The sequence below is a fragment of the Artemia franciscana genome, chromosome 5 (assembly GCF_032884065.1).
Source record: "Artemia franciscana chromosome 5, ASM3288406v1, whole genome shotgun sequence".
Classification (NCBI taxonomy): Eukaryota; Metazoa; Arthropoda; class Branchiopoda; order Anostraca; family Artemiidae; genus Artemia; species Artemia franciscana.
The window spans coordinates 49,683,943-49,710,756 of record NC_088867.1 but is presented as its reverse complement, the minus strand read 5'-3'; the positions used below and the strand labels follow the sequence as shown (position 1 = coordinate 49,710,756).

The following is a 26,814-nucleotide window of genomic DNA, read 5'->3' as shown; positions in this document are numbered from 1 at the left end:
TTTCGATTAATAACTTACAGCTGGCCAGCTTCTTTCTGCCAATTATGATCTTCCTTCAATTTTTTCTGCCACTTGGGGAGCTTTTTAATATGTGTTTTTTTTTTTAATAACTTGCTGCTTGGCAACTTCTTTCTGGCGCTTTTTTGTTTTCTTTCCACTCTCTCCACTACTGTACCAGCTTTTGCCAGCTCTTTCTACCACTTCACAAATAACATTTTTTCGCAGAACAACTTACAGCTGGCCAACTTCTTTTTCCCACTTATCATCTTCTTCCTGTTTTTTCTGCATCTTGGAGAGCTTATTATGTTTTTTTTTTCAAAGAGCAGCTTGCTGCTTGGCAGCTTTTTTCTGGCACTCTTTATTTTGTTTCCACTCTTTCTACCACTTTACCAGCTTTTGCCAGCTCTTTCTACCACCTTGGAAATAACAATTTTTTTTGAAGAACAAGTTACAGCTGGTCAACTTCTTTCTGCCACTAATTATCTTTTCTATTTTTTCTGCCGCTTGGGGAGCTTTTTAATGTGTGTTTTTTCCCAGAAAGTAATTTGCTGCTGGGCAACTTCTTTCTGGCACTTTGGAAATAACAATTTTTTTTGAAGAACAAGTTACAGCTGGTCAACTTCTTTCTGCCACTAATTATCTTCTTTCTATTTTTTCTACCGCTTGGGGAGCTTTTTAATGTGTGTTTTTTTCCAAAAAGTAATTTGCTGCTAATTTGGCCAACTTCTTTCTGCCACCTATTATCCTCATCCTACTCTGCCGCTTGGCAAGCTTTTTGTTAATTACGATTTTTTCAAGGAGCAAGTTACTGTTGGCCAACTTCTTTCTGCCACTGGGATCTCCTCAACTTTTCCTTCTGATTCGAGGCTTCAAACTCCTTCAGAAAGACAGATATCAGCAATGAGGTCTTATCAAACATCACCATCCTATGAGAATTTGCAACAACGATCAGTTCAACAGCATTTTCATCCGTATCATCCTGAGTCCCCGTCATTCAGTAGAACTCCATTAAGGATGCCTAGATTCAAGGATTCCCCTGTTGTTTCGCGTCTTGATAGTCCCAGCTCAGAATTATCATCTTTGAAGTGAGTTTTAATCGTATATTTATTTCTGTTAATTGCCGCATGCACGGGTACGTAAGCTGGATATTATGTCAGGCTTGGGTTAGAAGAGGTTCGAATATTGGAGAGGGGTGAGGTATCCAAACTTGTAAAAAGGTAAAAAAGATGAAATTGTTTGAAGCTATATTGCTTTGAATATCTTTGAAAGCCCAACGTTTGCTTGTTCTCAGATCAGTTTCTTAAAAAAGAGATATGAACTTGTGTATATTTAATTTTAGAAAAGTGGCCGTAATTAGAGTTAATTCACATGGCTGTTTTGTTCATTAAGTCTATGAAATGATGTTACCTTGAATGGCGTTCACTCTTCTCGTTTATAGTTACAACTGCGTTTTTTTTTTCGTTTATTTCTATTTCCAGTAAGCGCAAAAACATTAGCACCAATTGTCGTTGACGAAAAGTAGGTTTTTCCTGCAATGGGAACATGTTGGGACCGTGTAAAGAGGGAGGCTTTAAACAGATTGGGATAGAGGAGGAGCGTGCGTAGCTGTGTTGGCCTCAGGTGGCTTGGTGCTACAGTTAGTTAGTGCCAAGTAGTAGTAGTTGTAGGTTGGCTTAAGTTTATCACTGTAAGTCTGACATAGCTACAATAGCTACCAAGCTACCGTTGTCGATGGCTAAAAAAAAATTATCTAAAACAGAAGTTTGAAGTAAATTCAGTGTTCTTTTCAAGAGTTGTTTTCCCAGCTGTTGCCAGGACAATGTCATCAGCATATATATAGGCTTTGCAGCAAAGGACAGTGGACAGGTCCAAGTTACTGTAATAAATAACAAACAAAATAGGACTTATTCCCCTTGGGGTCGATCTAAATCATTTTTAACCTGAAGATTTGTACAATACCCACTAGCAGCTACCCTAACCTCACGATTTCTCAAGAAGGTACAAAGCTAATTTACGCAATTGACAAATATACCTATTTCCCTTGTTTTCTTTAAAAGTTTATCGATGTCAACTCGTTCAAATGCAGACTTCACGTCTAGGAAAACTGCAAATGTATCTCTCTTGCATCTGAAGCCCTGTTTTATTTGCTCCTCGAGTCTAACTAAGCAGTCAGTTGTGCTCCGATTTGGGAGGAAACCAAACTGTTCTTTCTGTGCAGCTTTTATTACAAGCCCAGGGATTCTATTTTTAATCACATGTTCCATTAGTTTACAAAGGCAAGATTTTAATGCAATGGGCCTATATGAATCTGGATTAGAGGGATCCTTTCCTGTTTTAGGTATTGGGATTATGGATGTCTTTCTCCATTCTTTGGGAGTCTATCTTTCTGTGATTGACTTATTAAATAGAATCAGAAGAATATTTTGGCTTCCTCTGGTAAATTTTTGGGCACTAAGTTATGTATTTGATCAGGGTCAGGTGTTGCTGGCCCTAATTGAAGAGCTACACTATTACTAGACCATTGAAGAACTAGAGAATTAGTTTCTAGGTCTTCAGTAGTAAACGGCTCCATTTGGAGTTCTAGTTGGTGGGGCGCTTCGCGCCCCTTCCAAGCCCCCCCCGCGCGTAAGTTGTTACGCGCCATTGTAGTTGTGTCCCTGTGTCCCACCTGTGAATAGATATATATATATGTCCCGGTCTCCTGGTCTGTTATTTCTCTTCAAACAATCCCTGTGTCCCGGTCTACATTTATATATCCCCCCGGCGTCCCCGTTGTAGTTGTGTCCCTGTGTCCCGGTCGTCATTTATATTCCCTGTGTCCCGGTCGTGATTTGTGTCCCGGTGTCCCAGTCTGTAATTTCTCTTTGAGTGTCCCGGTCGTCATTTATATTCCCTGTGTCCCGGTGTCCTGGTCGTCATTTGTGTCCCGGTGTCCCGGTCTGTAATTACATCAGTTGACAAATATGACGTCAGTCGACAAACAACTTCATGACGACATACAGCTCAATCCTTATAATGACGTCACTCGACAGACAGACAGACAGACAGACAACTTATTTTTATATATATAGATCTAGGAGGATTTTCATTTTATCTTCTGGAGATGTGAACTCCAGTCATCCTTTTTGAGGAGAATAGGAATTTTCGGGGGATTTATTTGGCCTGTATAAGTTTTGAAATTTCGCCACATATCTTTTATATTTATATTGTTTAGAAATTTTTCTTCAATTAATTTTTTCCATCCTTCTCTTGGTTCTTGGAGTAAAAGTTGTTTTTTTTTTAACTGCGGCGTTCCTATTCATTTCTATTTGTTATTTTTTGTTGGATTTCTTGCATATTGATTTCTTTTTTTTTTCCAACCAAGCATTTTCACAGTTTGCATTCCAACCAGGAATGGAATTTCTTTTTCTTTCCTTGGGCTTAGAGAAAACAAAAATATCCTCACTAGTCTTCACTAGCAAATCTGTTACTTGTTTATTTAGTAAATCAATTGAGTTATCTATCAATATTTTTTGTAGTTTAGATGCTATTGTACTTTGCCAACTAGGTCATTTATTACTGCAGAAATACCGCATTTTTGTTCTCTATAATTCAAGGTAATCTAATGATTCCTTTAGTTGCACAATTAATGGAAGGTGGTCAGATTCCACAGCACCAGCTAGTTCAACATGTTGGCTTAGGGCTAATGAACAGGAAACAAGTGATAAATCTGAAGTAGAATACTTACCATTGGTTACATTTAGCCTAGTGCCCAGGTCACTAGGCTAAATATAACAATTCAGGCTAAACACAATTCAGTGTTTTCACATTTTCCGTTTTTTTTGCGAACGTAAGTAATTTGTGTTTTGTTATATGACGCTACTTAATTTACGTTGTTAGATGCCACTCCTAAAAAACGCAACAAAAATTTGTCAAAGAAATCTGATCTGCTCAGAAGCCAAATACAATAAGTCTCTAAATTAAACGACAAGAAAACTGCATAAAGTAAGATGCATTGACATTGTGATAAACTATTCATCTACTCAAGGGTACCCTGAAAAGGAAGAGCAGAGGTGCTTTAGCTGCATATACTTATCCAGCTTTTATTGTAAATTTATGACTCTGTGTTATGTTCTTTCTAGTCAGCGCACAAATTTTGGCTCAGCTTCAAGAGTACAATCCCTCCGACAAGGTGCCAGCTATTTCTCACCTTCAAGGCAGACAAGTGGACTCTCACCTCAAGCCCAAATAGCTCGCAGTCCGATTGGGTCGTCATCAGAGCCGCCTTTGATGGCTGATGGAGCTACTGTGGAAGAACCTATTTTACCTGATTTGTGTCTCCAGTTCTTATGGGAGGAGCCTAAAAATCCGTGAGTGTTTCAGCTTGATTTAACTTCATCTTTTAATTAACTGTTAGTTACAGCTGTTTCTTGAAAGTTTTGAACAATAATTAAATAAGTAACTAATTAAATTAGTAATAATTGAGTAGTTAAGTAATAATTACAACTTAATCTTGTTGTTGCAACTGCTTTACTTTGATTCTACTGTAATTAACATGAAAATACAGAAATGTGTAACAATGAGTAAAACCTTTAATCAAGACCAGAGCTGAATAAAATAATAAAGTCCGAATATTTTGGTTTCACATTTGAAAATTTTTTATTTAGGTAAGATAAGATTTTATTCCAATAAAGCGGCTATCACAAGCCAAAAAAAGGGCCGAATTCGCGCTTTAGTGTCAGTAAAAAAAAAGCAAAAATTTAAGAAATAGTCAATCATAAAATCATAAAGATACAATCAATGAAATAGTCAAACGATAAAAACTCGTAAAGATAAAAGAGGGAAAATAAATTTAAACAAGAGTCTAGCTAGCAAGAATTATAAACTACGTAATTGCAAAATAAACACTAAAACTAAAAGATAAAAGTGGAATGAGAAGTGGGGACTATTGATTTAAAATTTCGACTATGTGAGGGATGAACATCCTTCTATATCTTTCAGTTGAAACTCTTATTGGGCCAAGAAGGGGATTTTTCATGAAAAAGAACTTGGGGGGGGGGGGGTAGTGTTCGGTGGGGGGGGGGTTAAATGTTTACTAGGGAAAAGAGAAGTAGTACGAGGGTTATGCACGGCATTGTGGGCAAAACGCAAGGAAATTTATGTTCTCCTTTCCTTAAGGGTGACTAGAATTGCTCTACAAAGAAGTGAAATGTAAGGCACTTTACCCTCATTGAAGATAATTCTTAGGCACCTTTTTTGAACTGCCTCTATTCTGTCCGACAGTTCATTGGGGATGCATATTCGAAGGCAGGAAGTGTCAAAGAGAGGAAAATGCTCAAACACTGCGATTTAGGACATCTAAATTTATTAGGGGGTTTGAGGAGGAAAATGCAGTACTTGTACGTTTTAAGAAATTACTAACGTGGCAATCCCATTTTAAGTCACTTGAGATGGGAACACCCAGTAACTTCACAGTATTAACAGACATTTCAGGGGGGATTAGACAGGAGAAAGAAGGGGTGATTTTTTGGAAACTAATTGTTAAAACTGATGACTTTATAGGGTTGTAGAAGGAGAAAAAAAAATCAGAGTTTTTAGCCAAAAGTGTTGAACGTTTCTCTTAGTGGTACAATACTGCATACAAATACAGCCCCAAACGATATGCTAATCAAGCTAGATCAGTGAAATTGTCTAGGTCCAAAACAAATTTGTACTTCGATATGGCATTCTAACAATAGGAAATAATCTTTTAAACCTTTAAATACAATAGAAGTTGTATCTAAGAAATTTTTTTTTTTTTACTATGGAAGTTTTAATTTGAAAGTTGTTCTAATTTTAAATTTAATTCTAAAATAATTTTAATTTTAAAGTTGTTTTGTTGTTGGCTGAAATTTCATTTCAAACAGAAGTGAATGCCTTGTGATGACTCTAATTAGTGGCGTAATAACTGCTATTACTGGCTTATCAAGACCTCACAGAAGCTTATAGTAGCCTACTGATGTTCTGTTCATATGTTTATTATTAGTGTGTTATTTTTGTACATAAATAGTCAGGACTATTGTTAAGAAAAGGACTTCAGAACTGTCCAAGACTTCTTTATGTAGCCCTAAAGATAGATCCTTGTTAGCACCAAAGAATTGTCCGCACTTTGGAATAAAAAATGAAACTTTTAAACCCTTTCCAACTTTACTGGCCTGCTCTGTTCTTTGTTTTGTTGTGCGTTAAATTTTTTGTATAATTGTAATTTATTTCAATCCCTTATACAAGTATGAAATGCACTTAGAGGAGTACAAAGACACATGAAATTAAAGAAGAATGAAAGTACTATCAAGAAAATACTCACGAGAAATATAACATCTCAGCTACTCAGACAACACAATTAAGCTGTACAACTGAGTGAAAAGTGGACAAAATTGTCTCTACGCTTACGGAACCTGTCCTCAAACTTTTCCATTTTTGAAGAAATACCAAAAGTACCATATCTACTGAAAACAGAAATTGCAAGCCCAAAGCGGCAACCACAGAAGATATTTGCAGAAACGGAAGAATGTCTTTTTATCTAATGTAAAAGATTCTAACTTTTACAAGAATTGTTTTTTTAAAGCATGTTTTCAGTAATGAGATTTAGTAATTTCATGTTTAGTATTTATATAAAACAATGACAATAAAGGAATTCTAACCAATCAGAATACAGGCATAATTTAAAGCTAGGCATTTGTTTTTATCTATCTTCATTTTGATTGGTTGAAATTCAAACATGAGTTGTAACTCTTACTACCTGACGGTCATTAATTGCTTATTATAATTAACACGTATTTAAGCATTCAAGAAAATAAAAACAATAATTATTCTAATCATTTCTTTGTTTTGACCGCCTTTTCCCCCACTAAATCTCTAAAATATTCTATCATCAACATTTAGAAAGGTCAATTACAAGAAAGGGCTCCATAGAGTCCCATTAATGCATTAAACTATTCTGTACTTTCAGTCAGTTTATCAGCATACCATCAAATAAAGTATTCCTGTCAGATGACTTGGTTGGCCAAAGATATGTCTGTATGCTAATGTCGAAGCAATCTGTCCTCTGCTTATTACGATATGAAACCGTTGTCAACGATTCTGACACAGGTATTGCTTTTAAACCGCAAAAGTATATACCTGCTGTAGACGCTGAAAACCTTTCGGTAAGAATATGTATTTTCATTAGTAAATATTTCTTATTTTGTTTCTTACCCACGTTTTGGTCAACTTTACTTGTTACAGTCTGTAAATTCGCAATGTAATTCAATACTGCTATATAACATATATTAGTGTGTAAGTTCGTCTTTCAACACAAGGTGATCGAAACCCTTATCAACTGTGAAGTCCATCCCCCTGTAAGGTTAACCGGTCGAAAAGGACCATCAACAAATATTTTAGGAGTGTTTATATGGAATATTAAAATATATAATTTTTAGATCTTTTCACTTGCTTTTAGTTTGGGGGGGGGGGTATGAAATCTCTTACCCTCCTTCAAAATAGAAGCCACATGCAGAACTATCCGCTGCAGAAAGGCTTTTTTGTTGTGTTCACGCTACTCAAAAGTATTTATGTAGTTCAGCTCCTTTGACATTTTGAGGGGAATTCGCCCCTCCCTATCGAAACAAAATCTTGTGTACATACCTGTTCCGTTTTCTGATTCTAAAAGGGAACATGCTGGGAGAAGAAAAAGTCTTGTGTGAAAAAAATTCCTGCGTAATTCCTTGTGTGAAAGTTTTTGCCTGCAGGTTGTTAAAGAAAAACTTATTCTAGGGGCCGAGTAAATTCTTCGAATCAGCAGAACAAGAATCAAAACTGGAAACTATATTAATCTCAGATAAATTTAATTTTCAGAAAATGTCTGAAATCCATCGTGTCATAGCGGTTGTGACATTTTTTTTTTTTTTTTAAGGGTGCACAAAGAATTAGAGAAAAATTATTATAATCTTGGAAGTCTAGGGACAGCATAATGGGTGAAGCCGCATTTGGAAATATTGGACATAGGGCCGAAATATCCACTGAATTAAATTCCACTGTCTTGAAAAAAATTTCCCTATTGTCTCTAAGTTGTTTTTGTTTGTACTATATGAGAACTAGTGGCATTGCGTGTGGTGATGTCACCATGAAACCTGGTATAATGAAAAAAAAGGAGGTGTTTAAATCGACACAAAATGGGCTGATAGAATATCAAAAATCCCGTATATTTTACAAATATATGATCCATACACTATTGGTACAGTTGTCGAAGCTCATACCGGGTACAACCGAGCCCGAGATATCTAATTACCAGAGTGGTCCCCGTAAGCACCACCTACAGCTAGAAACTCCCTGCCTTAAATTCCTAAAAGGGAGCTTTTTTTGACACTCCGTCGCCATTTAAAATGACCTGATGAATGTTTTCTGAATTGGAGTTGGAGTTCGAGGTTTTTCCGATTTGGAGGCATGTTTTTCCGAAAAAAAGAATATGATGTCTTAGCTCCTTTAAAAGAATATTTAATAGGTATTAGTGAAAAGTATAAGGACTAGCGGCATTAAATCTAGTGATGCCGCCGTAAAACGTGATATAAAAAAAGGCTTAAACCTACCGGAAATGAGGCCGTAGAATATCCAAAAAGGACCCAATTCTTAACATTCTAAATAAGATTTTAACCCCAGAAACTACTGTAATGACAATTTTTTTGACATGGTTTGAAACAACACAATACTTTACTCCAGTCAAAAGCACAATAAATTACAAACCTTAGTAAAAAAGAAAAGGAAACACAAAGGTCACAAACAAAATCGAAAACGTAAAAGAAAGCACAATCCATGTAAAAACGGTCCATAGACCTTTTTTTCAATTCAATCGTAAGTTTTGAAAGAAGAGAACTCATTATGAGAGTGCCAACTCATTATGAAAAGCCAGCTCACCCAGAAAATTTACTTTTCAAAAGTAAGGGAATTTTAAAGTTTGCTAGTTTAATTCCCCATCTAGTTTAATTTACTAGTTTAAATTCATTAAATTTTTTGCTTTTCCAATTATTCCAATAAAGCTTCTAAAAAAACGGTTCATTAAAAGAGAACTTCATTATATATGTATAAAAAGAATTAACTTCACAGGGCGATTGCTGGTGCTCCACTGTTATAATCATTTAATTTTGTTCCCCAAATGAGTAAATTGTTTGCCAAAATCCTGCTATAATTTGTAAATGTTATTTTAGATTTTCCCCAGTGAGTGAATTACATGTCTTTGCATAGTAAAACTGTTTGTGTAAGTAAGGAGCGACTACGCTAATTAGTGACCGAAATTCTAAAAAACGGAACTTTGATCCCAATAGATACAACAAAAGAATCGGATTTTTATGCCGATTTTAAATGTACAAGTTTCATCAAGTTTAGTCCTACTCATCAAAAGTTACGAACCTGAGAAAATTTACCTTATTTTCAAAAGAAGGGGAAAACACCCCTTAAAAGTCATAGAATTTTAATGAAAATCACACCATCAGATTCAGTGTATCAGAGAACCGTATTGCTGAGGTTTCAAGCTCCTTTCTGCAAAAATGTGGAGTTTTTTAAATTTTTGCAAGAAGAAAGATCACCGATGCCTGCTAATTTTTTTTTTCAGTTTTGATCGTATCGACCCAGTGGTCCTAGAATGTTGCAAGTAAGCTCATTTGAACGGAAATTAAAAGTTTTAATGCCCTTTTTAAGTGACCAAAAAGATTGGAGGGCAACTTGGCCCCCTCCAACGATCATTTTTTTGCCAAAGTCACCGGATCAAAATTTTGAGATTGCCATTTTGTTCAGGATAGTCGAACAATCTAGTAACCATATCTTTGAGTACGGCTCCATCCCCACAGTCCCCGGGGGAAGAACTGCAAGTTGTGAACTTTGCCCATTGTTTACATGTAGGATTGGGTATTGGGAACCATGCAAAATTTTTCAGGGGGGTTTTTCTAGTTGGGGGGCCAGGGGAGAGGATTACGTGGGAGAATCTTTCTATGGAGGAATTTGTCATGGGGGAAGAGAATTTTCCATGAAGGGGCGCCGGTTTTCACAGCATTATTTAAAAAACGATCAAAAATTAAATAAAGAGTAACATTAAAACTTAGAATGAACAGAAATTATTACATATATGTGGGGGTGCGACCCCTCGTCAATACCTCACTCTTTACGCTAGAGTTTTTCTTAATACTTTCAAAAGAGCTATTTATTCTAATTAAACAGTCTGAATGATTCAGGTGTCATTCTTAAAGAATTGGAACAAAATTCGAACTTTATCGTAACGGGCGAGGTATTGACGAGGGGGCGCACCCTCATATACGTAATAATTTCTGTTCGTTTAAGTTTTAAAGTTGCTACTTACTTTCAGTTGAAAAATCTTGTTTTTTTTTTTTTAATTTAATCATCCTTAAGTACCCTTATTTAACGAGTCATTTTTATTTACTTGTTTTTATGTAATACATTTGAACGACACTGATTATTTTTTGGTTAAATAATACCTAAAAAACGCTTATAAGGTTTTCTGTTGTTTTTTTTTTTTCTTTAGATAAAGCTTCTATAAGGAAAAGGGGGCTCGTCACCCGTCCTACCCCTCTGGGCTCCTTCTTGTAGTGACTTTATTTGTTCTCTAGGAATTGAAAATGGTGCTCGTATTAGATCCTCTGGTACAAGGTGAAAGCAGCATTTCACTCTACTCTGGCTCTGTAAGGATATCGAGAATCGTCCCTCCCAATTTACCTAAGTCCATTGGCCTATCTCCTGCTTATGATTCCTTCTTATCAGCGAAGCACAAATCAACCTCAGATAGGAGCATTTTTTCTAAAGACAGCCTTCAAAAGGGTAAGTTTTAATTAATGTACAAAGTGAATCTCTTATAATCAAAAGTAAATAAAATAAGATAGTAATACCTTTACCATATTGGATTTTGTCTAATCGCGACTTTTTCTTTCGCTTTTCTTTTTGTTTTTTGTACAGCGTCTGTTGCATTTTTCTTTATACACGCATATGTAACTTCATAAAAAAAATCGCACTGCATAAATATTTTAATGTATTTTTGCAAGGGTTAACAAGCACAATTTTGTTGTTTTTTTTTAAGCAGCTATATTTACGTGCATATACTTTTATAACCCTCAAACCATTCGTTGGTTTTAGGTTGAAAATAAAATATTCTTGTTCCCTCTCGAAAGGCTCCATGCTTTATTATGCATGACAGAAAGTGATTGCAGTATAGAAGGAAAAGTAGACATCCATACAATGGGGCAATACGAAAGATATGACTGGACAAGGCAGAAAAAAGAAGCTTCAGAATAGATCCAGGAAATGTGTGTCTGAGTTTTCAAATGATACCCAAACTCCATGAAACCTTAACCCTAATCATGGCTATATGGTGTCCAAATGAAAGCCTTTCATCAAGTAGGATACCAAGAAACCGGGCCACCCAATTTTCTGATCTGCACAAGGAGCCGTGAGACACCTGAAGGTGTGTAAGCTGAGGAAAAGCTATACGAATTCGTGAAAATATAAGAAAATATGACTTGCCAATATTCAAGGCCAAATAAATTCGCATCATACCATGAAATTACTCTCTTGAATATTGCCACGAGGTTAGACCTGATATCACATTCCGTCTTCTTAAGTCCCAAGATTGGTGTCATTAGCAAAAGCAAGAAGAAAATTTTCTTAGAAGTAGAATCGGAACACGAAAGAACATCAGGATGACACAGCTTGCAGCATGCTAGAGGCCTGGTGTTTTTGACTGCCGAAATCCAATCATTAATATAAATAAGGAATAAAACGGGGCCACGAACAGATCCCCGAGGGACGCCATAAGCTATTTCAGAAGTGCTCCGGAAAAGCAGATCAGTTTGACATGTTATAGTTTTTTTTTTTTACTATTGAACATTTTTCTGCCATTGATAACAACAGATGTAGATAACTTTGTCTGTAAAAGTGACAAAAACTGCCCCTCCCCAAAAAAAATGGTATTAGATGAGGGAATAGGCTATGCGCTGTCAACCGTTAACGTATGAGTGAAGGTGTGCTAATCATCAATGATTTCCTCCTCCACGAAAGACGGAGAAAGCTCCTTAATCTGTCGAATAAACATAGTCTATAATCTATCTATGGTAAAAAGTCTTTTTCTAAACTTAGAGGAAATAGCTTCTTTTTTCAGGTTGCGCAAGGAATTGAAGGCTATTTAGCAAAAATTTTGGCTGTAATCACAGTTACAGCTCATATTGCTATCAGACTTGCAAATTTTCTTGTCAGTATCTTTGCTTCGTGGATATTGCAAAGAAGTGCGTCTCGTAGAATGTCGTTTCGGTACCTTAGAAAAGGTTTAGGCGAGTTTTTTTTTCTGTTGATAAAAGCTTCCGGATGTGAAGGCGAAATTTTCGGACTTTTTTTATTTTTGTATTAATTTTTTTTTTTAAATACCGTCTTATTAAAAGATTCTACCCGTTTTCGTTATATTTTTATTACATTTGTAAATTGAAAGTTATTCTGATCTTGTCTAAGAAATTATTTGCTTGTGAATTGGGATGTGTGTTTACTACTCGTCATGTTAAAATAGAACTTGCTTAATGAATTGACATCTTGCCTCACTACAATTGTTTTTAGAATATAATATATTCTGATTACAAATAAATTTAATTTACCGGGAAAACTCTCTTAGTAGAAAAAAAAAACATACAAAATGTGTTCGGTCGTCTATTAACTAACTATTGAAAGTTTTTTTTTGACAATGTGACAATGGGATGTCCAAAACACGTTTGCTTTGATAACTCAATTAAAAAGAAGCGATTAGCGAGCCTTTTTTGAAAGATTAAACAGATTTTAGCCTTAGTTCTCAAGCATATTTGACCAAATATTCCCACTTTTTTTCGCAAAAAAAAAATCTTTAGAAACACGTTGATGCTGAACCAATATTTTGAAAAAAATTAGAAACAAGTTCTTTTTGGCCATCCATCTGGGGCAGAACAAAAGCTGTTACTCTCGAATCGGGAGGGAAGAGGTCATAAGGAAGGATCTAAAGGATATTTGCTACTTCATGGAAAGGAGGAAACAGTGTTGAATAGATTGGGGTGGAGGAGTAGCAGCCACTGCTGCGTTGGCCTTAGGAGGCCTAGAGCTGTAGTGAGTTGTTAGTAGTAGTAATAGTAGTAACGTGTTATGAAAAGCAATATTGTAGTACTGTTGAAAATCTTGTTTCCGTAATTGGACAACTTAAAAAAAGATCTAATCTACTGAAAAAGCTGTAGACTTGGTTTGCGACGTTTCATTTTTTGTGTAGTATAATAGTCAGGATCATAGGCGGAAACACAATGGGCATTTCGGGAAAAAGCAGTGGTTAAGTCGCAAAAAAGTATATTTCTATGCAACTACATTTACATTTTCCTGGGGGTGGGGGGGTCCTTCAGACAGATCTCAGGGGGAAATTCCTCTCATCTTCTCTCTGAGCAGAAATGGCATAGGTGATAATAATTTAATGTTTCTTTTATTCTTGGAAATTAAGGACCTTGAGCCCATTTATCCAAATAATCAAATATTCTCTATCAGAATTATCTTTATCAGAATTCCGATATTTTGCCTACAGTTTTCTCTATTATCCTTCTAATTTACAGTTTTTTTTCAATTTATTCCAATCAGCCTACCCCGAAATAAATTATGGCATTTGTACTTGACTGGAGACATAGCTTATGATTCTAGGTATAAACAAGAAATGTGTTAGATAATATATCTAAGGAGGATGGGGCGCAAATTCCAATTCCAGTTTCTTGAGAAATTGGAAGAAGCTTAGTATTAGTTTTATTTTGTGTATTGTTTGAAACAAATTTGTATAGTACAACGATAAAGAATTAAGTTTTTACTTTCTTTAGTAGGTTTATTACTACAATGACCAGGTTCATTATTATTATTATTGTTTTACTATGCTTTGAATTGCAAGTAAATATGAAAACGTACGTAGGTATTTTTCCAATAACTAAAAAAAAATTCCTTCAATTTTTTTTTTTGTCAATCAGTTTATATTACTCTTGAAAAAGAAAAGTTGTTTGTACAAAACTACGGTAAAACGATAATAAAAGTATGAAAGCTGTGATAAAATCATTCTATAAGAATAAAAAGATGTAGGGATAAGATAAGATATTTATTTCAAAAAGATCATTATCACAAGCCCTCAAAGGGCCGAATTCGGACTTCGGAGTCGACTAACAAAGCAAACAAAGCAAAAAACACTCATAATAATGAATAATCAAATTATGAGTCAAACAAAAAAAAATCGGTCAAACTAAACTTGAACAAATACAAGTCAGAAAAAAAGGGAAGGGGACAAAAAAAATCCAATAATACAGAAAAGAACAAGAAATAAACATATATCTATATATATAAAAATAAGTTGTCTGTCTGTGTGTCTGTCTGTCTGTCAGGTGACGTCATGTTTCTGTGTTGACTGACGTCATCAAGTTAGTTGTCGTCATTTTTGCTACGACGGTGACGTCATTCAAGATATTTAAGACATATGTTCACGTAGAAATCTATTAATGTTTAAGTTTAAAATGACTGATGAACTTACAATGGCAAAAGCCGATGAAGATGCTCAAAGAGTCTATGCCAAAAAACTTGCTGCTGATAGAGAAAGTCAGAAAAGAAAGCGTGCCGAGGAATCAAAAGAACAGCAAGGAAACAGGCTTGAGGCTGATAGAGAAAGAAAGAACAGAAAGCGTGCCGAGGAATCAAAAGAACAGCAAGGAAACAGGCTTGAGGCTGATAGAGAAAGAAAGAACAGAAAGCGTGCCGAGGAATCAAAAGAACAGCAAGGAAACAGGCTTGAGGCTGATAGAGAAAGAAAGAACAGAAAGCGTGCCGAGGAACTACCAGAGCAACGCGGAAGCAGACTTGCTGCTAAAAGAGAAAGTGAAAAAAGAAGGCGTGCCGAGGAATTACAAGAACAGCAAAAAATCAGGCTTGCTGCTGATAGAGAAAGTAAGAAAAGAAAGCGTGCCGAGGAATCACAAGAACAGCAAGAAATCAGGCTTGCTGCTGATAGAGAAAGTAAGAAAAGAAAGCGTGCCGAGGAATCAGAGCAACCTGAAAGTTATCGCCTGGCATTCAGGTACAACCCAGTCGATGATTATAGCTTGAGTAGATGTGTTCAAATCGGGACAATGTCTAAAATTTGTCCCTATTGCAAGGCCTTGAAATTCAATGGTGAAACAATGGGAATGTGTTGCGCCTCAGGAAAAGTTAAACTTCCTCTATTGGCTGCACCACCAGAGCCATTGAAGACTTTCCTTACTGGAACTACGTCAGAATCTAAGCGTTTTTTGTCACAAATCAGAAAATACAACTCATGTTTCCAAATGACGTCGTTTGGAGCCCAAATCGAAAATCCAGATCAATTTATGTCTACTTTCAAAGTAAAAGGGCAAATTTATCATAGAGCAGGGTCCCTTCTACCATTCTCAGGCGAGAATCATAAATTTTTACAATTGTACTTCATCAGTGATAGAAATTCTGAATTGAATGCACGTTGCGAAATTTCTCCCAACGTTGAAAGGACAATCGTTTCCCAATTGCAACATCTTTTCCACGAAAATAATAATTTAGTGCGTCTGTTCAAAACAGCCATCGATTTGATGCCTACTGATACGCATAAAATTGTTATTTCCGCTGACAAAACGCCTCCTGGCCAACATGTGCGTAGATACAATGCTCCAACTATCGACGAAGTGGCAATCGTTATGGTCGGTGATCAGTTTTTACCTCGAGATATTATTCTTCATAAGCGAAACGCTCAGTTGTTAAGAATTGCTGAAACTCATCGATGCTACGATGCCCTACAATATCCTATCATTTTTTGGGATGGAGCCGACGGCTATTACTTTAATATTAAATTGATGAATCCAGCCACTAACAAAGAAATGAATAAGAAATGCAGTGCAATGCATTATTATTCCTATAGACTAATGATTTGGCAGGATGAAGAAAATTATATTTTAAAATGCCGTGAATTGTTTCACCAATTTGTCGTTGATATGTATGCTAAAATTGAATCAGAACGTTTGCTATATATCCGCCTGAATCAGACCAAGCTCCGCTCTGAACAATACATTCATTTGCGAGATGCAGTTATAAATGACGGTAATACCACAAACGTTGGAAGATTAACAATTTTACCTTCGTCATATGCTGGCAGTCCCCGTCATATGCATGAATATGCTCAAGATGCTATTGCGTATGTTCGTCTCTATGGTCGTCCAGATTTATTTATTACATTTACATGTAATCAATCTTGGGACGAGATACTGCAGCTTTTACTTCAAGGACAATCGGCGGTTCATAGGCATGACATTACGGCCCGTGTCTTCCGGCAAAAGTTGAAATCACTGATAAACTACATAGTAAAACTTGAAGTGTTTGGGTCGTTGCGATGCTGGATGTACTCAGTGGAATGGCAAAAACGAGGTTTGCCACACCCACATATACTAATCTTGCTACATAAAAAATTACTTCGAACGAAATTGATCATGTGATTTCCGCTGAAATACCTGATAAAAATGTCGATAAGGGGTTACATGATATTATAGTAAAAAATATGATACATGGACCTTGCGGTGCACTGAACGAAAATTCACCATGCATGGCCAAAGGAAGGTGCACAAAGCAATATCCTCGACTTTTAGTATCAAACACAATTACTGGCAATGATGGTTACCCACAATATAGAAGAAGATCTACTGAAGATGGCGGTAAAACAGCAATAATAAAGAAGCGTAACGGTACCACCATCGAAGTAGATAACCAGTGGGTTGTTCCATATTCCCCATTATTATCACAGCCCGAAATCAAAGATTTCGACGAAATCGTACAATATCAGGCTGGAAGATACATAAGCAGTAATGAAGCTGTTTGGCGAATTCCTTCATTTCCGATACATGAACGTAGTCCAGCTGTTGTTCACTTAGCGGTACATTTACAGAATGGTCAACGTGTTTATTTCACGGAAACCAACGTGCAACAAAGAGTCCTGAATCCACCGGATACAACATTAACAGCTTTTTTTCGCTTTGCAAAAATGATTCTTTTGCAAAAAAACTGCTATATACTGAAGTTCCTTCGTATTACACGTGGAATACTAAAAATAAAGTATTTGAACGTCGAAAACAGGGTATGTCAGTCGACGGCCAACCTACCATCTTCAAAGATACCACGATATATCACAGCCCGAAATCAAAGATTTTGACGAAATCGTACAATATCAGGCTGGAAGATACATAAGCAGTAATGAAGCTGTTTGGCGAATTCTTTCATTTCCGATACATGAACGTAGTCCAGCTGCTGTTCACTTAGCGGTACATTTACAGAATGGTCAACGTGTTTATTTCACGGAAACCAACGTGCAACAAAGAGTCCTGAATCCACCGGATACAACATTAACAGCTTTTTTTTCGCTTTGCAAAAATGATTCTTTTGCAAAAAAACTGCTGTATACTGAAGTGCCTTCGTATTACACGTGGAATACTAAAAATAAAGTATTTGAACGTCGAAAACAGGGTAAGTCAGTCGACGGCCAACCTACCATCTTCAAAGATACCACGATAGGAAGACTCTACACCGTTCACCCCAATCAACATGAATGCTTCTTTCTACGCCTGCTTTTGGTGAATATACCCGGTCCGACATCCTTTGAGTATTTGAGAACTGTAAACGGTACTATACATGACACTTACCGTAGTGCATGCCAAGCTCTGAATTTATTGGAGAATGACCAACACTGGGATAACTGCATCAATGACGCGTGCGAAACGTCAACCCCAAGTCAAATTCGTGCATCATTTTAACAACTTGCTCTCCATCAGCTCCTACAGAGTTATGGGAAAAATATAAGTCAAAAATGTCCGAAGATATACTCCATCGAAAACAGTTAGAGACGTCAGATATGACTTTTGATTTTACATCAGAAATTTATAACTACACTTTAGTTATTATAGAAGATTTGTGCGTACGTATGGCAAACAAACCTCTTCAGGATTTGGGAATGCCTTCACCTAACCGTATCGCTGCTGTTTCGACATGTGTAGAATTGGATCGTGAACAAAGTTACAGTACGAGTGATCTATTGTCGTATGTACAAAATAACATTTCCAAGTTAACGTCGGAACAAAAAGACATTTATGATACGATAATGCATTGTGTCGATAACAACGTTGGAGAAATTTTCTTTTTGGATGCGCCAGGAGGTACTGGTAAAACATTTGTGATAAAACTGATTCTGGCATCAATTCGATCAAAAAATGATATAACGTTGGCAATTGCGTCGTCCGGAATAGCCGCAACATTGCTGCCTGGTGGAAGAACTGCTCATTCCGCTTTGAAATTGCCTCTGAATTTGCATTCTACAGAAACTCCCACGTGCAATATTTCCAAATCATCTGGGATGGGTAAAGTATTGCAGCAATGCAAACTTATTATTTGGGATGAGTGCACAATGGCACACAAAAAATCGCTCGAGGCTCTGGATCAATGCTTGAAAGATTTGAGAGGGAAGTCGAAACCCTTTGGCAGCACATTAATATTGCTTGCGGGAGATTTCAGGCAAACATTACCTATAATACCTAGATCAACTCCTGCAGACGAAATGAATGCTTGCCTGAAAAATTCTAATTTATGGGCACACGTAAAAATATTAAAATTAACTACAAATATGCGTGTCCGATTGCAAAACGATGACTCTGGTCAAACATTTTCAGATCAATTGCTGGCAATTGGAAACGGAAAGCTCCCGGTAGACTCAATTTCAGGACGTATACAACTACCTGCTGATTTCTGTAATTTAGTGACGTCCAAAAATGAATTGATTGAAAAAGTATTTCCGAATATTCTAAAAAATTATAAAAATAATAAATGGCTAAGTGAATTAGCGATTCTCGCACCCAAAAATATAGACGTCCACGAAATCAACAATATTGTTTTGACCAAGATTCGAGACCAGGCAGTCCTTTACAAGTCAGTCCACACAGTTTTGGAACCAAATGAAGCAGTTAATTATCCATCTGAATTTTTAAATTCCATAGATCTTTCAGGGTTTCCACCACACGTGCTACAACTAAAAATAGGCGTACCAATAATACTTTTAAGAAATATAAACCCACCAAAGCTTTGCAATGGCACTCGACTTGCCGTAAAAAAAAACAATGGAAAACCTAATAGAGGCCACAATCTTGACAGGGCCTTTTGAGGGTGAGGCTGTTCTTATTCCTCGTATTCCCATGATTCCAACGGATCTGCCTTTTCAATTTAAAAGATTGCAATTCCCAATTCGATTAGCATTTGCAATCACCATTAACAAAGCTCAAGGTCAATCATTAGAAAAATGTGGTATAGATCTTAATACTGATTGTTTTTCCCATGGACAATTGTACGTTGCATGTTCGAGGGTCGGTAAACCTGACAATCTATTTATATGCAGCGACAATTGGACAGCGAAGAATGTTGTATATTCGCAAGTTTTACGCAGTTAATTTGTATTGCATCTATCTATCTATCTATCTATATAAAAACGAGTTGTGTGTATGCATGTTTGTTTGTTTGTAAAAAGAGCGTTTGCATATGACGTCATTATTAGTACATACGGCTTTGTATATGCACAGACAATGGGAAAGCCAAGAATGTTGTATATTCGCAATTTTTACGTAGTTTGAAACACATATATAAATCTATCTATATTCACAGGTGGGACACAGGGACACAACTACAATGGCGCGTAACTAATATGGCGCGTAACGACTAACGCGCGCGGGGGGGCTTGGGGTGGTGGTGCGCGAAGCGCCCTACCAACTAGGTGTTGGGGTGGCGCGAAGCGCCACCCCAACAGCTAGTATCTATATATTTAGAACTTCTGGGAAAGTTCTAAAGCTGGAGAAATTCCTTGGATTAGGACTGAACTATAGAGCTCTTTATTTGTAGGTATATGATGGATTATATTAGTGCATTTATGTGTTTGATATTAAGCGTTGTTGCTTTTTGGTTCTTCTTTTTTGCTCGTTTTGTCACGGCGTTTGTTGGCTTTTGTGAAAATAAGTTATTATTATTATTATTATTATTATTATATAGGCTTTTATTTTGAAGAGCAAAGAGTTGCGGATCTGGACATTGTTTGTTCAGGAATAAACGCTTCTAAATATGAATATTAGAGGAAATGCTTTTTTAAATAACGTTATTGCAAGCGCTGCACGATCATTTTTAATGACCTCACTAATTGGCCTATCTAATAATAGCCGTTTTTAAATAACGTTATCGTCAGCCCTGCACGCTCATTTTTAATGACCTCACTAAGGGGCCTATCTAATAATAGCCGTTTTAAATAACGTTATCGTCAGCGTGCACGTTCATTTTTAATGACCTCACTAAGGGGCCTATCTAATAATAGCCGTTTTAAATAACATTATCGTCAGCGCTGCACCTTCATTTTTAATGACCTCACTAAGTGGCCTATCTAATAGTAGCCGTTTTTAAATAACGTTGTCGTCAGCGCTACACCTTCATTTTTAACGACCTCACTAAGGGGCCTATCTAATAACAGCCGTTTTTAAATAACGTTATCGTCAGCGTTGCACGTTCATTTTCAATGATCTCACTAAGGGGCCTATCTAATAATAGCTGTTTTTAAATAACGTTATCGTCAGCGCTTCACCTTCATTTTTAACGACTTCACTAAGGCGCCTATCTAATAACAACCGTTTTTAAATGACGTTATCGTCAGCACTGCACGTTCATTTTCAATGACCTAATTAAGGGGCCTGTCTAATAAAAGCCGTTTTTAAATAACGTTATCGTCAGCGCTGCACTTTCATTTTTAATGACCTCACTAAGGGGCCTATCTAATAACAGCCGTTTTTAAATAACGTTATCGTCAGCGCTGCACGTTCATTTTCAATGACCTAACTAATGGGCCTATCTAATAAAAGCTGTTTAAACACATAAAATCTAGGAACAAAGTTATGGAAAATATTAGTGGTATATTGAAGGTTTTTATGTATCTGCCGCTATGGATTATGGTGTAAAGAAAAAAAAATTACATTTGTTCTTGTTAATCATAACAGACTGGTAAAACAGAATACTAAACAATATTCAACAAAGATGTTCAACACACACACACAAAATCTAAAGACGAAACTGTTTGAAAGACTAGTTGTGTACTGGCATTGCTGATATAGTTGCCACCATGTAGAACTCGGCAAAAGAAAAAGAAACATATATCATCCTTAATACATGATAAATAATATGATTTATTGTGCTGCTAAAACCGTATCTTAGCTTTTAAAAAAAAATTCACGGAGTAATATGTTTGTTTTTGATTGTAGAAAGGTGTTCTTGTTACCCTTTGATGGCTTTCAATAGCCAATGCCATATGTTTTAATAATGTTATTAATTGAAACGTGTTTTTTTTTCAAAAAAGAAACTGTTTAAATAATAGAAAAGCAAACTCTTATTACTTTTATATAACCATATAATACATGTTATAATACATTTATACATTTTATACATCTTAATACAATGCAATGTTAATACATTGTTAATACACATTGCAGATTATACATTTTAATACATTTATATAGAGCTTTTTCTTCTCAAAGAGATAAGCAGTAATGTTACTCCAGGTCAAGGAACTGTTTTTGATGAGTAGGGGATCTTTTTCCAGCGTTTCTGGACTTGGCATAAGAAGGGAATGTCCAAAATTGAACTTAAGATCAAAATGTAAGTTGTAAAGTATAGTGGCAGAAATTTGTCAAATAATAGGCTGCAAAGGAATTAGAGAACCACTTCAGCTCATATATCATACTAGCTGTTGGTGTGGCGCTTCCCGCCCCCCCGCGCGCATAAGTCGTTACGCGCCATTGTAGTTGTGTACCTGTGTCCCACCTGTGAATATATATATATATATATATGTTTTTAACTACGTAAAACTTGCGAATATACAACATTCTTCGCTGTCCCATTGTCTGTGCATATAAATAGATTGTCAGGTTTACCGACTCTTGAACATACAACCTATAATTGTCCATGGGAAAAACAATCCGTATTCAGATCTATACCGCATTTTTCTAATGATTGCCCTTGAGCTTTGTTGATGGTGATTGCTAATCGAATATTCCCTGTGCCCCCGTCGTCATTTATATATCATCCTATGCCCCCCCGGCGTCCCCTTTGTAGTTATGTCCCTTTGTCCCGGTCGTCATTTATATTCCCCGTGTCCTGGTCGTCATTTGTGTCACGGTCTGTAATTTTTCTTTGCGTATCCCGGTCGTCATTTATATTGCCTGTGTTCCGGTGTCCCGGTCGTCATTTTCTCTTTGAGACGCAAGCCTGTTTTCACGTTGTTCTTGTGATTCCTCGGCACGCTTTCTTTTCTTACTTTCTCTATTAGCCGCAAGCCTTTTGGCATTAACTCTTTGAGTAGCTTCCTCGGCTGTTTCTTCTGCCATTGTAGGATTTATACTAAAATTTCTCTTTGAATTAACTCTTTGAGCAGCTTCCTCGGCTGTTTCTTTTGCCATTGTAGGATTTATACTGAAATTTCTCTTTGAATCACCCCCTTATATACTTATAATGACGTCATATACAAAGCCTTATATACTTATAATGACGTCATATGCGGACAAACACAAACATACAACTTATTTTTATATATATAGATATGGAATAGAAAAGAGAAAATATGCTAAGAGTAGAGTTAAAAGATGCTGATTGTCAGAATCCGAAAATATTGATCTAATTTTATATTCTTACAAGGAAATTCTTTGTTCTACTGATAATCGGTTTTATGTCAATATATTTATTTGATTTTTGGTTGCTAGCATATGAATTAACATAAATGTTTGTATAAGGTGACTTAAAATGAAACTCCAAATAGTATAAGCTCAAAAACTTGTATTTACACACAAAATTTTTCAAAATAAATTGAATAAGTTGTCCAATAAACAAATCTGACAATATATCTGAGGCGAAATAAAGTAGTAGTAGTAAGATTAGACATGTTTAATAGCAAAGACTTGGCAGCTATCGCTGATTTGTGTTTCTTTACGACATATTCAAAATCAAACTGTGCTTGTAAAAGTAAATCAAACTATAAACATAAACTCTTATTGTACATATCGACGAAAACGGGACGAAAGAATTATCATATCGGTTTGTTCTTACTTTAACGGGAACTAACTTATCTTGCTTTCTCGTTCTTGATTGTAGAGGTTGATCAGGTAGAATGTCACGGTGATGAGATTTAGAAAGGAAGAACTTTCTAAAACTCATTATCAGAGTTTCGTACCGGTTTTGGAGTGACGGCAGTCCTAGCACTTCCAGAGCCTTTTCGTAGGAGATGTCTCGGTGGCCCAATATGATCGATACCGCTCGATTCTGAGCCGATTCGAGCTCCTGACCAAGATATAATGTTCTAACTACTGAGGGCACACCTATTCCAGAATGGGGTGGACGTACGTTAGGTATGCATACTTAATACTCTCTGTGTTCGCATTGAATCTACGCATACCGTTTAAAGTCTGTAGACTAGCGTTTGCACTTTTAACCACGTTTTTGATATGTTTGGCAAAGCTAAAGTCATTGGAGGAAGCAACTCCAAGGATCTTGATACTGTTTGTTGGAGGGAATGGAATATTTGGCTCCATAACATCGCTTTTTAGTGGGTTAAAGCGTACAATCTTCGACTTGTTTCAATTAATCCCAAGATTTAGCTCCGCGCACTCTTTTGTGAAAACACTTATAAAATTTGAACTGAATTGTGGCGTCACAACTCCGTTTTGTACTAAATATTTCAGGATAAATGACAGGTCGTTCACGAACTTGTAGCGTCGTCATAGTCAGCTATGAGGAACTTAATTACAGACAAAAATACAATAGCTGCAAGCTTAGTGCCTTGAGGGGCTCTACAGGTTGATGAGGACCATTCGGAATTACTATCAACTTCTTAGAGAGCAGACACATGCTGCATCCTCTGACTGAGAAAGTCCAACACGAGCGTAAGAGTCTTAGCCTCCATTAGCTTGAGATTAAGGGCAGCTGCAATGTGATTGATTAAATCTAAGGCCTTTCGGAAGTCTATGGCACAAAGGTCGACAAAACTGTGACCCTTTTCAACCCACTTGAGGAGTCTATCGTACATCCGCACTAGGTACACTGAGGTATTACAGTTTTTCAGTTCGCCGTATTGTCTCTGGTCAATAGATTCCTAGATTTGATCCAGTAAGACCCTCATGATGAAGGTTTCGGCCACTTTTGCCAGGCATGGTGTTTGCAAAAAAGTCTAAGTTTGTCACAGCTCTTAGGGCTAGTAACCTCCGGAATTACTCTAACGTAAGCTTTCTTCCAAACAGCTGGAAAGATCCCAATATGAAAGCACAGGTTTGTCAGCACTGAGAGTGGTTTTGCTGTGAAAGGGGCGTATTCTCGAATCAGTTTGGGTGGAAGTACGTCTGGATAAGCAGAACTATTTACTTTCACCTTCATCAGGGTCTTATAGGTTGTCATCTCATCGAAAAAAACTTCACCTTCATCTGCACAGGAGTCAAGTATTTCAGAGTTCTGGGCTTGTTCGGAAGAAGGAAATGAGGTCCAGATACGGGTGAAACATTGATTAACCTTGTCGGCAGTTTTGTAAGTTCCGTCAGGGTGGCTTATTTTTATGCTGTTATGAATGGACTTTCCAGTTCCAGTGATTTGCTTGACCGCTCTGTACCATTTCCTGGGAACAGTTTGCCTAGGACTGTCCAAAAATTTCTCACGCCCGTAATCTTTCTTCGCACTTCTCGTGAGAAACGTAATGTGATTTCGCAATTTTTTCGCGTTTTGCAAATCTCCTTCTTGGAAAAGCTTGCACTTCTTTCGGATTAGTTTCTTGGATTTTGGGGGTCATCTACGATTTATCGCTTTCACATCTAGTGGAAGTCTTTTCAGGAAAAAGCTCAAGGTATTTGGCGTTGAGAACTTCGATGAACAGTTGGCATTTTTTTATCGAGGCTTTCGTCTCCATAGACCTCTGGAAAAGGGTAAAAGTAGCTATCCATCGACCATAGGTGCTAGTTGCCGAATCGGTAAGCGGACGGTACTTTACACGCTCAATTTTAGGCTTGGGTATTGAAGCGTCAGCTGACAAGAGCACAACGTTGTGATCACAACTGGCAAGCTGCCCAAGGAATTCAGGGGTTTGGTAATATGTCTCACAGTTGGTCAGGATTAAATCAAGTATGCTGCCGGATTCACGTGTTGGGAAATTTACGGAAAGGCACGATGCTAGCCAGCTTTTCTTGGTTTGGTTAGAGTCTCCAGCCAGATCAATAGCCGGGTTTCCTTAAAAAGCCCGAAGCCGGTCGTCAGTCTTTTGGAGGTATGTTACAAGATCACGGAGGTTTTTAGCACTTTCAGGGTAATAGATTGAAGCAAAGATGATGCATGAGTAAGCACGCGGCATGGCTGATGGTTTGCACCAAACCCACACAGTCTTATGTTCAGTGCTCTCCAGTTCATATAGCTCCTTCATAGGGATATCTTCACGCACGTAAAGGGCTATTCCACCGCCGAGTATCTGGTCGCCGTGAGCTTGTCTTGTTCTGATATATAGGACATAACCAGTGAGTTTTCCTGTCACTCTAGTCTGGTTCCAAGTTTCTATTATGGCTGCGATGCAAAATTGATCTGCCGTAATACTACGTCGATCTCATCTGTTTTATTGCAAAGAGAACGGGCGTTATAAAGCAGGAATGTGAGAAAACGCTTCTTTGCATTGTACGGGACGGGAAACAGAGTTGGTGGGGACAGCCTAGAGCTTTCTGGGCGTGGGTCTACGTCATATTTTGCGAGATAGGGTGGGGGTTTCTGATTCGAAACGTTTACTTCTATGTAGAACCTGTCTCTTTTTTGTTCGCAATTTGGCGTTATGGTAGGAACAACTGTCTCAATCACTTTACTGGGGTGGTCCCTTTGTCTAGTTTTAACTCGTATTCCAGATCTTTTCCCGCGCCGCCTTCTTCTTTTCTGTCCGTACAGAGTAACGCATTCTGGCGGAGCGGTGAAAATGGATGAAGTATAATTTTAATGAGCGTTTTCATCAAACTGCTTGTACCTGCTTGGCTGTTCATCACGCTAATTAGTAGTCCGTGAACAACTGCATTCAGCAGTACATGAATTTCCTAGGGTATTTGATTTGATCTCGCACAAATATAGGGCTAGAATTTCCAAATGGTCTGTAGCCTCAACGGCGCAAGAGCCATCCTAGGTTGTTGTATAGATGTTATATGTAGATGGCGCTAACACCAAGCAAGGTCAGGAACACTAAATCTTGGTTACTTACAACATCACTGCAGGAAACTCAGAAAAACCAGCAGAAAAAAAAAAGCTAAACTGGGATGACAAGAGTCAGCTGTTTCATAGTGCTCACAGCGCCATCCCAAAGATGGTGGCTTGCAGAGTCGATACTTTGAGTTTGAAGCACGAAAAGACTACTTGCAACCCCTATGCCACAGATTTGGGAGCACTAGATGGCTGCACTAGAAATCTCTGGCAACCTCAATACTATAAAAATGACAGCCCAAAAAGGTTACTTGCAGCCCCAATGCTGCAGATTTTTATCTCTGACGCATCCAAAATTAATACTTTCTATGGTTTTAGGATTAAAAACTAGTGTTATTCACAACAGCGACGTGTCAATGGCATTTGAAACTCCGCCCATCAAAAGTCTTCAGAATCTGACACTTGGAACATGTAGAGAACATAGGTTGCTATCGACTCCAGGCCTTTCTTCTTCTAGGTAAGTTTTCTTTATGTTAG

At 37.1% G+C, this 26,814-nt stretch overlaps 1 protein-coding gene across 5 annotated transcripts in view; it reads left to right on the top strand.

Annotated features, from left to right (window-relative positions):
* LOC136027541 (anaphase-promoting complex subunit 1-like) overlaps window positions 1–26,814 on the top strand; it is a 255,997-nt gene that overhangs the window by 112,819 nt on the left and 116,364 nt on the right. For all 5 annotated transcript variants that reach the window (XM_065704890.1, XM_065704889.1, XM_065704892.1 and 2 more), the window contains 5 exons: window positions 799–1,085; window positions 4,122–4,349; window positions 6,968–7,163; window positions 10,611–10,818; window positions 26,656–26,794. In XM_065704890.1, the coding sequence (XP_065560962.1) occupies window positions 799–1,085; window positions 4,122–4,349; window positions 6,968–7,163; window positions 10,611–10,818; window positions 26,656–26,794 (1,058 nt within the window). The remainder of the gene's footprint in view (window positions 1–798; window positions 1,086–4,121; window positions 4,350–6,967; window positions 7,164–10,610; window positions 10,819–26,655; window positions 26,795–26,814) is intronic.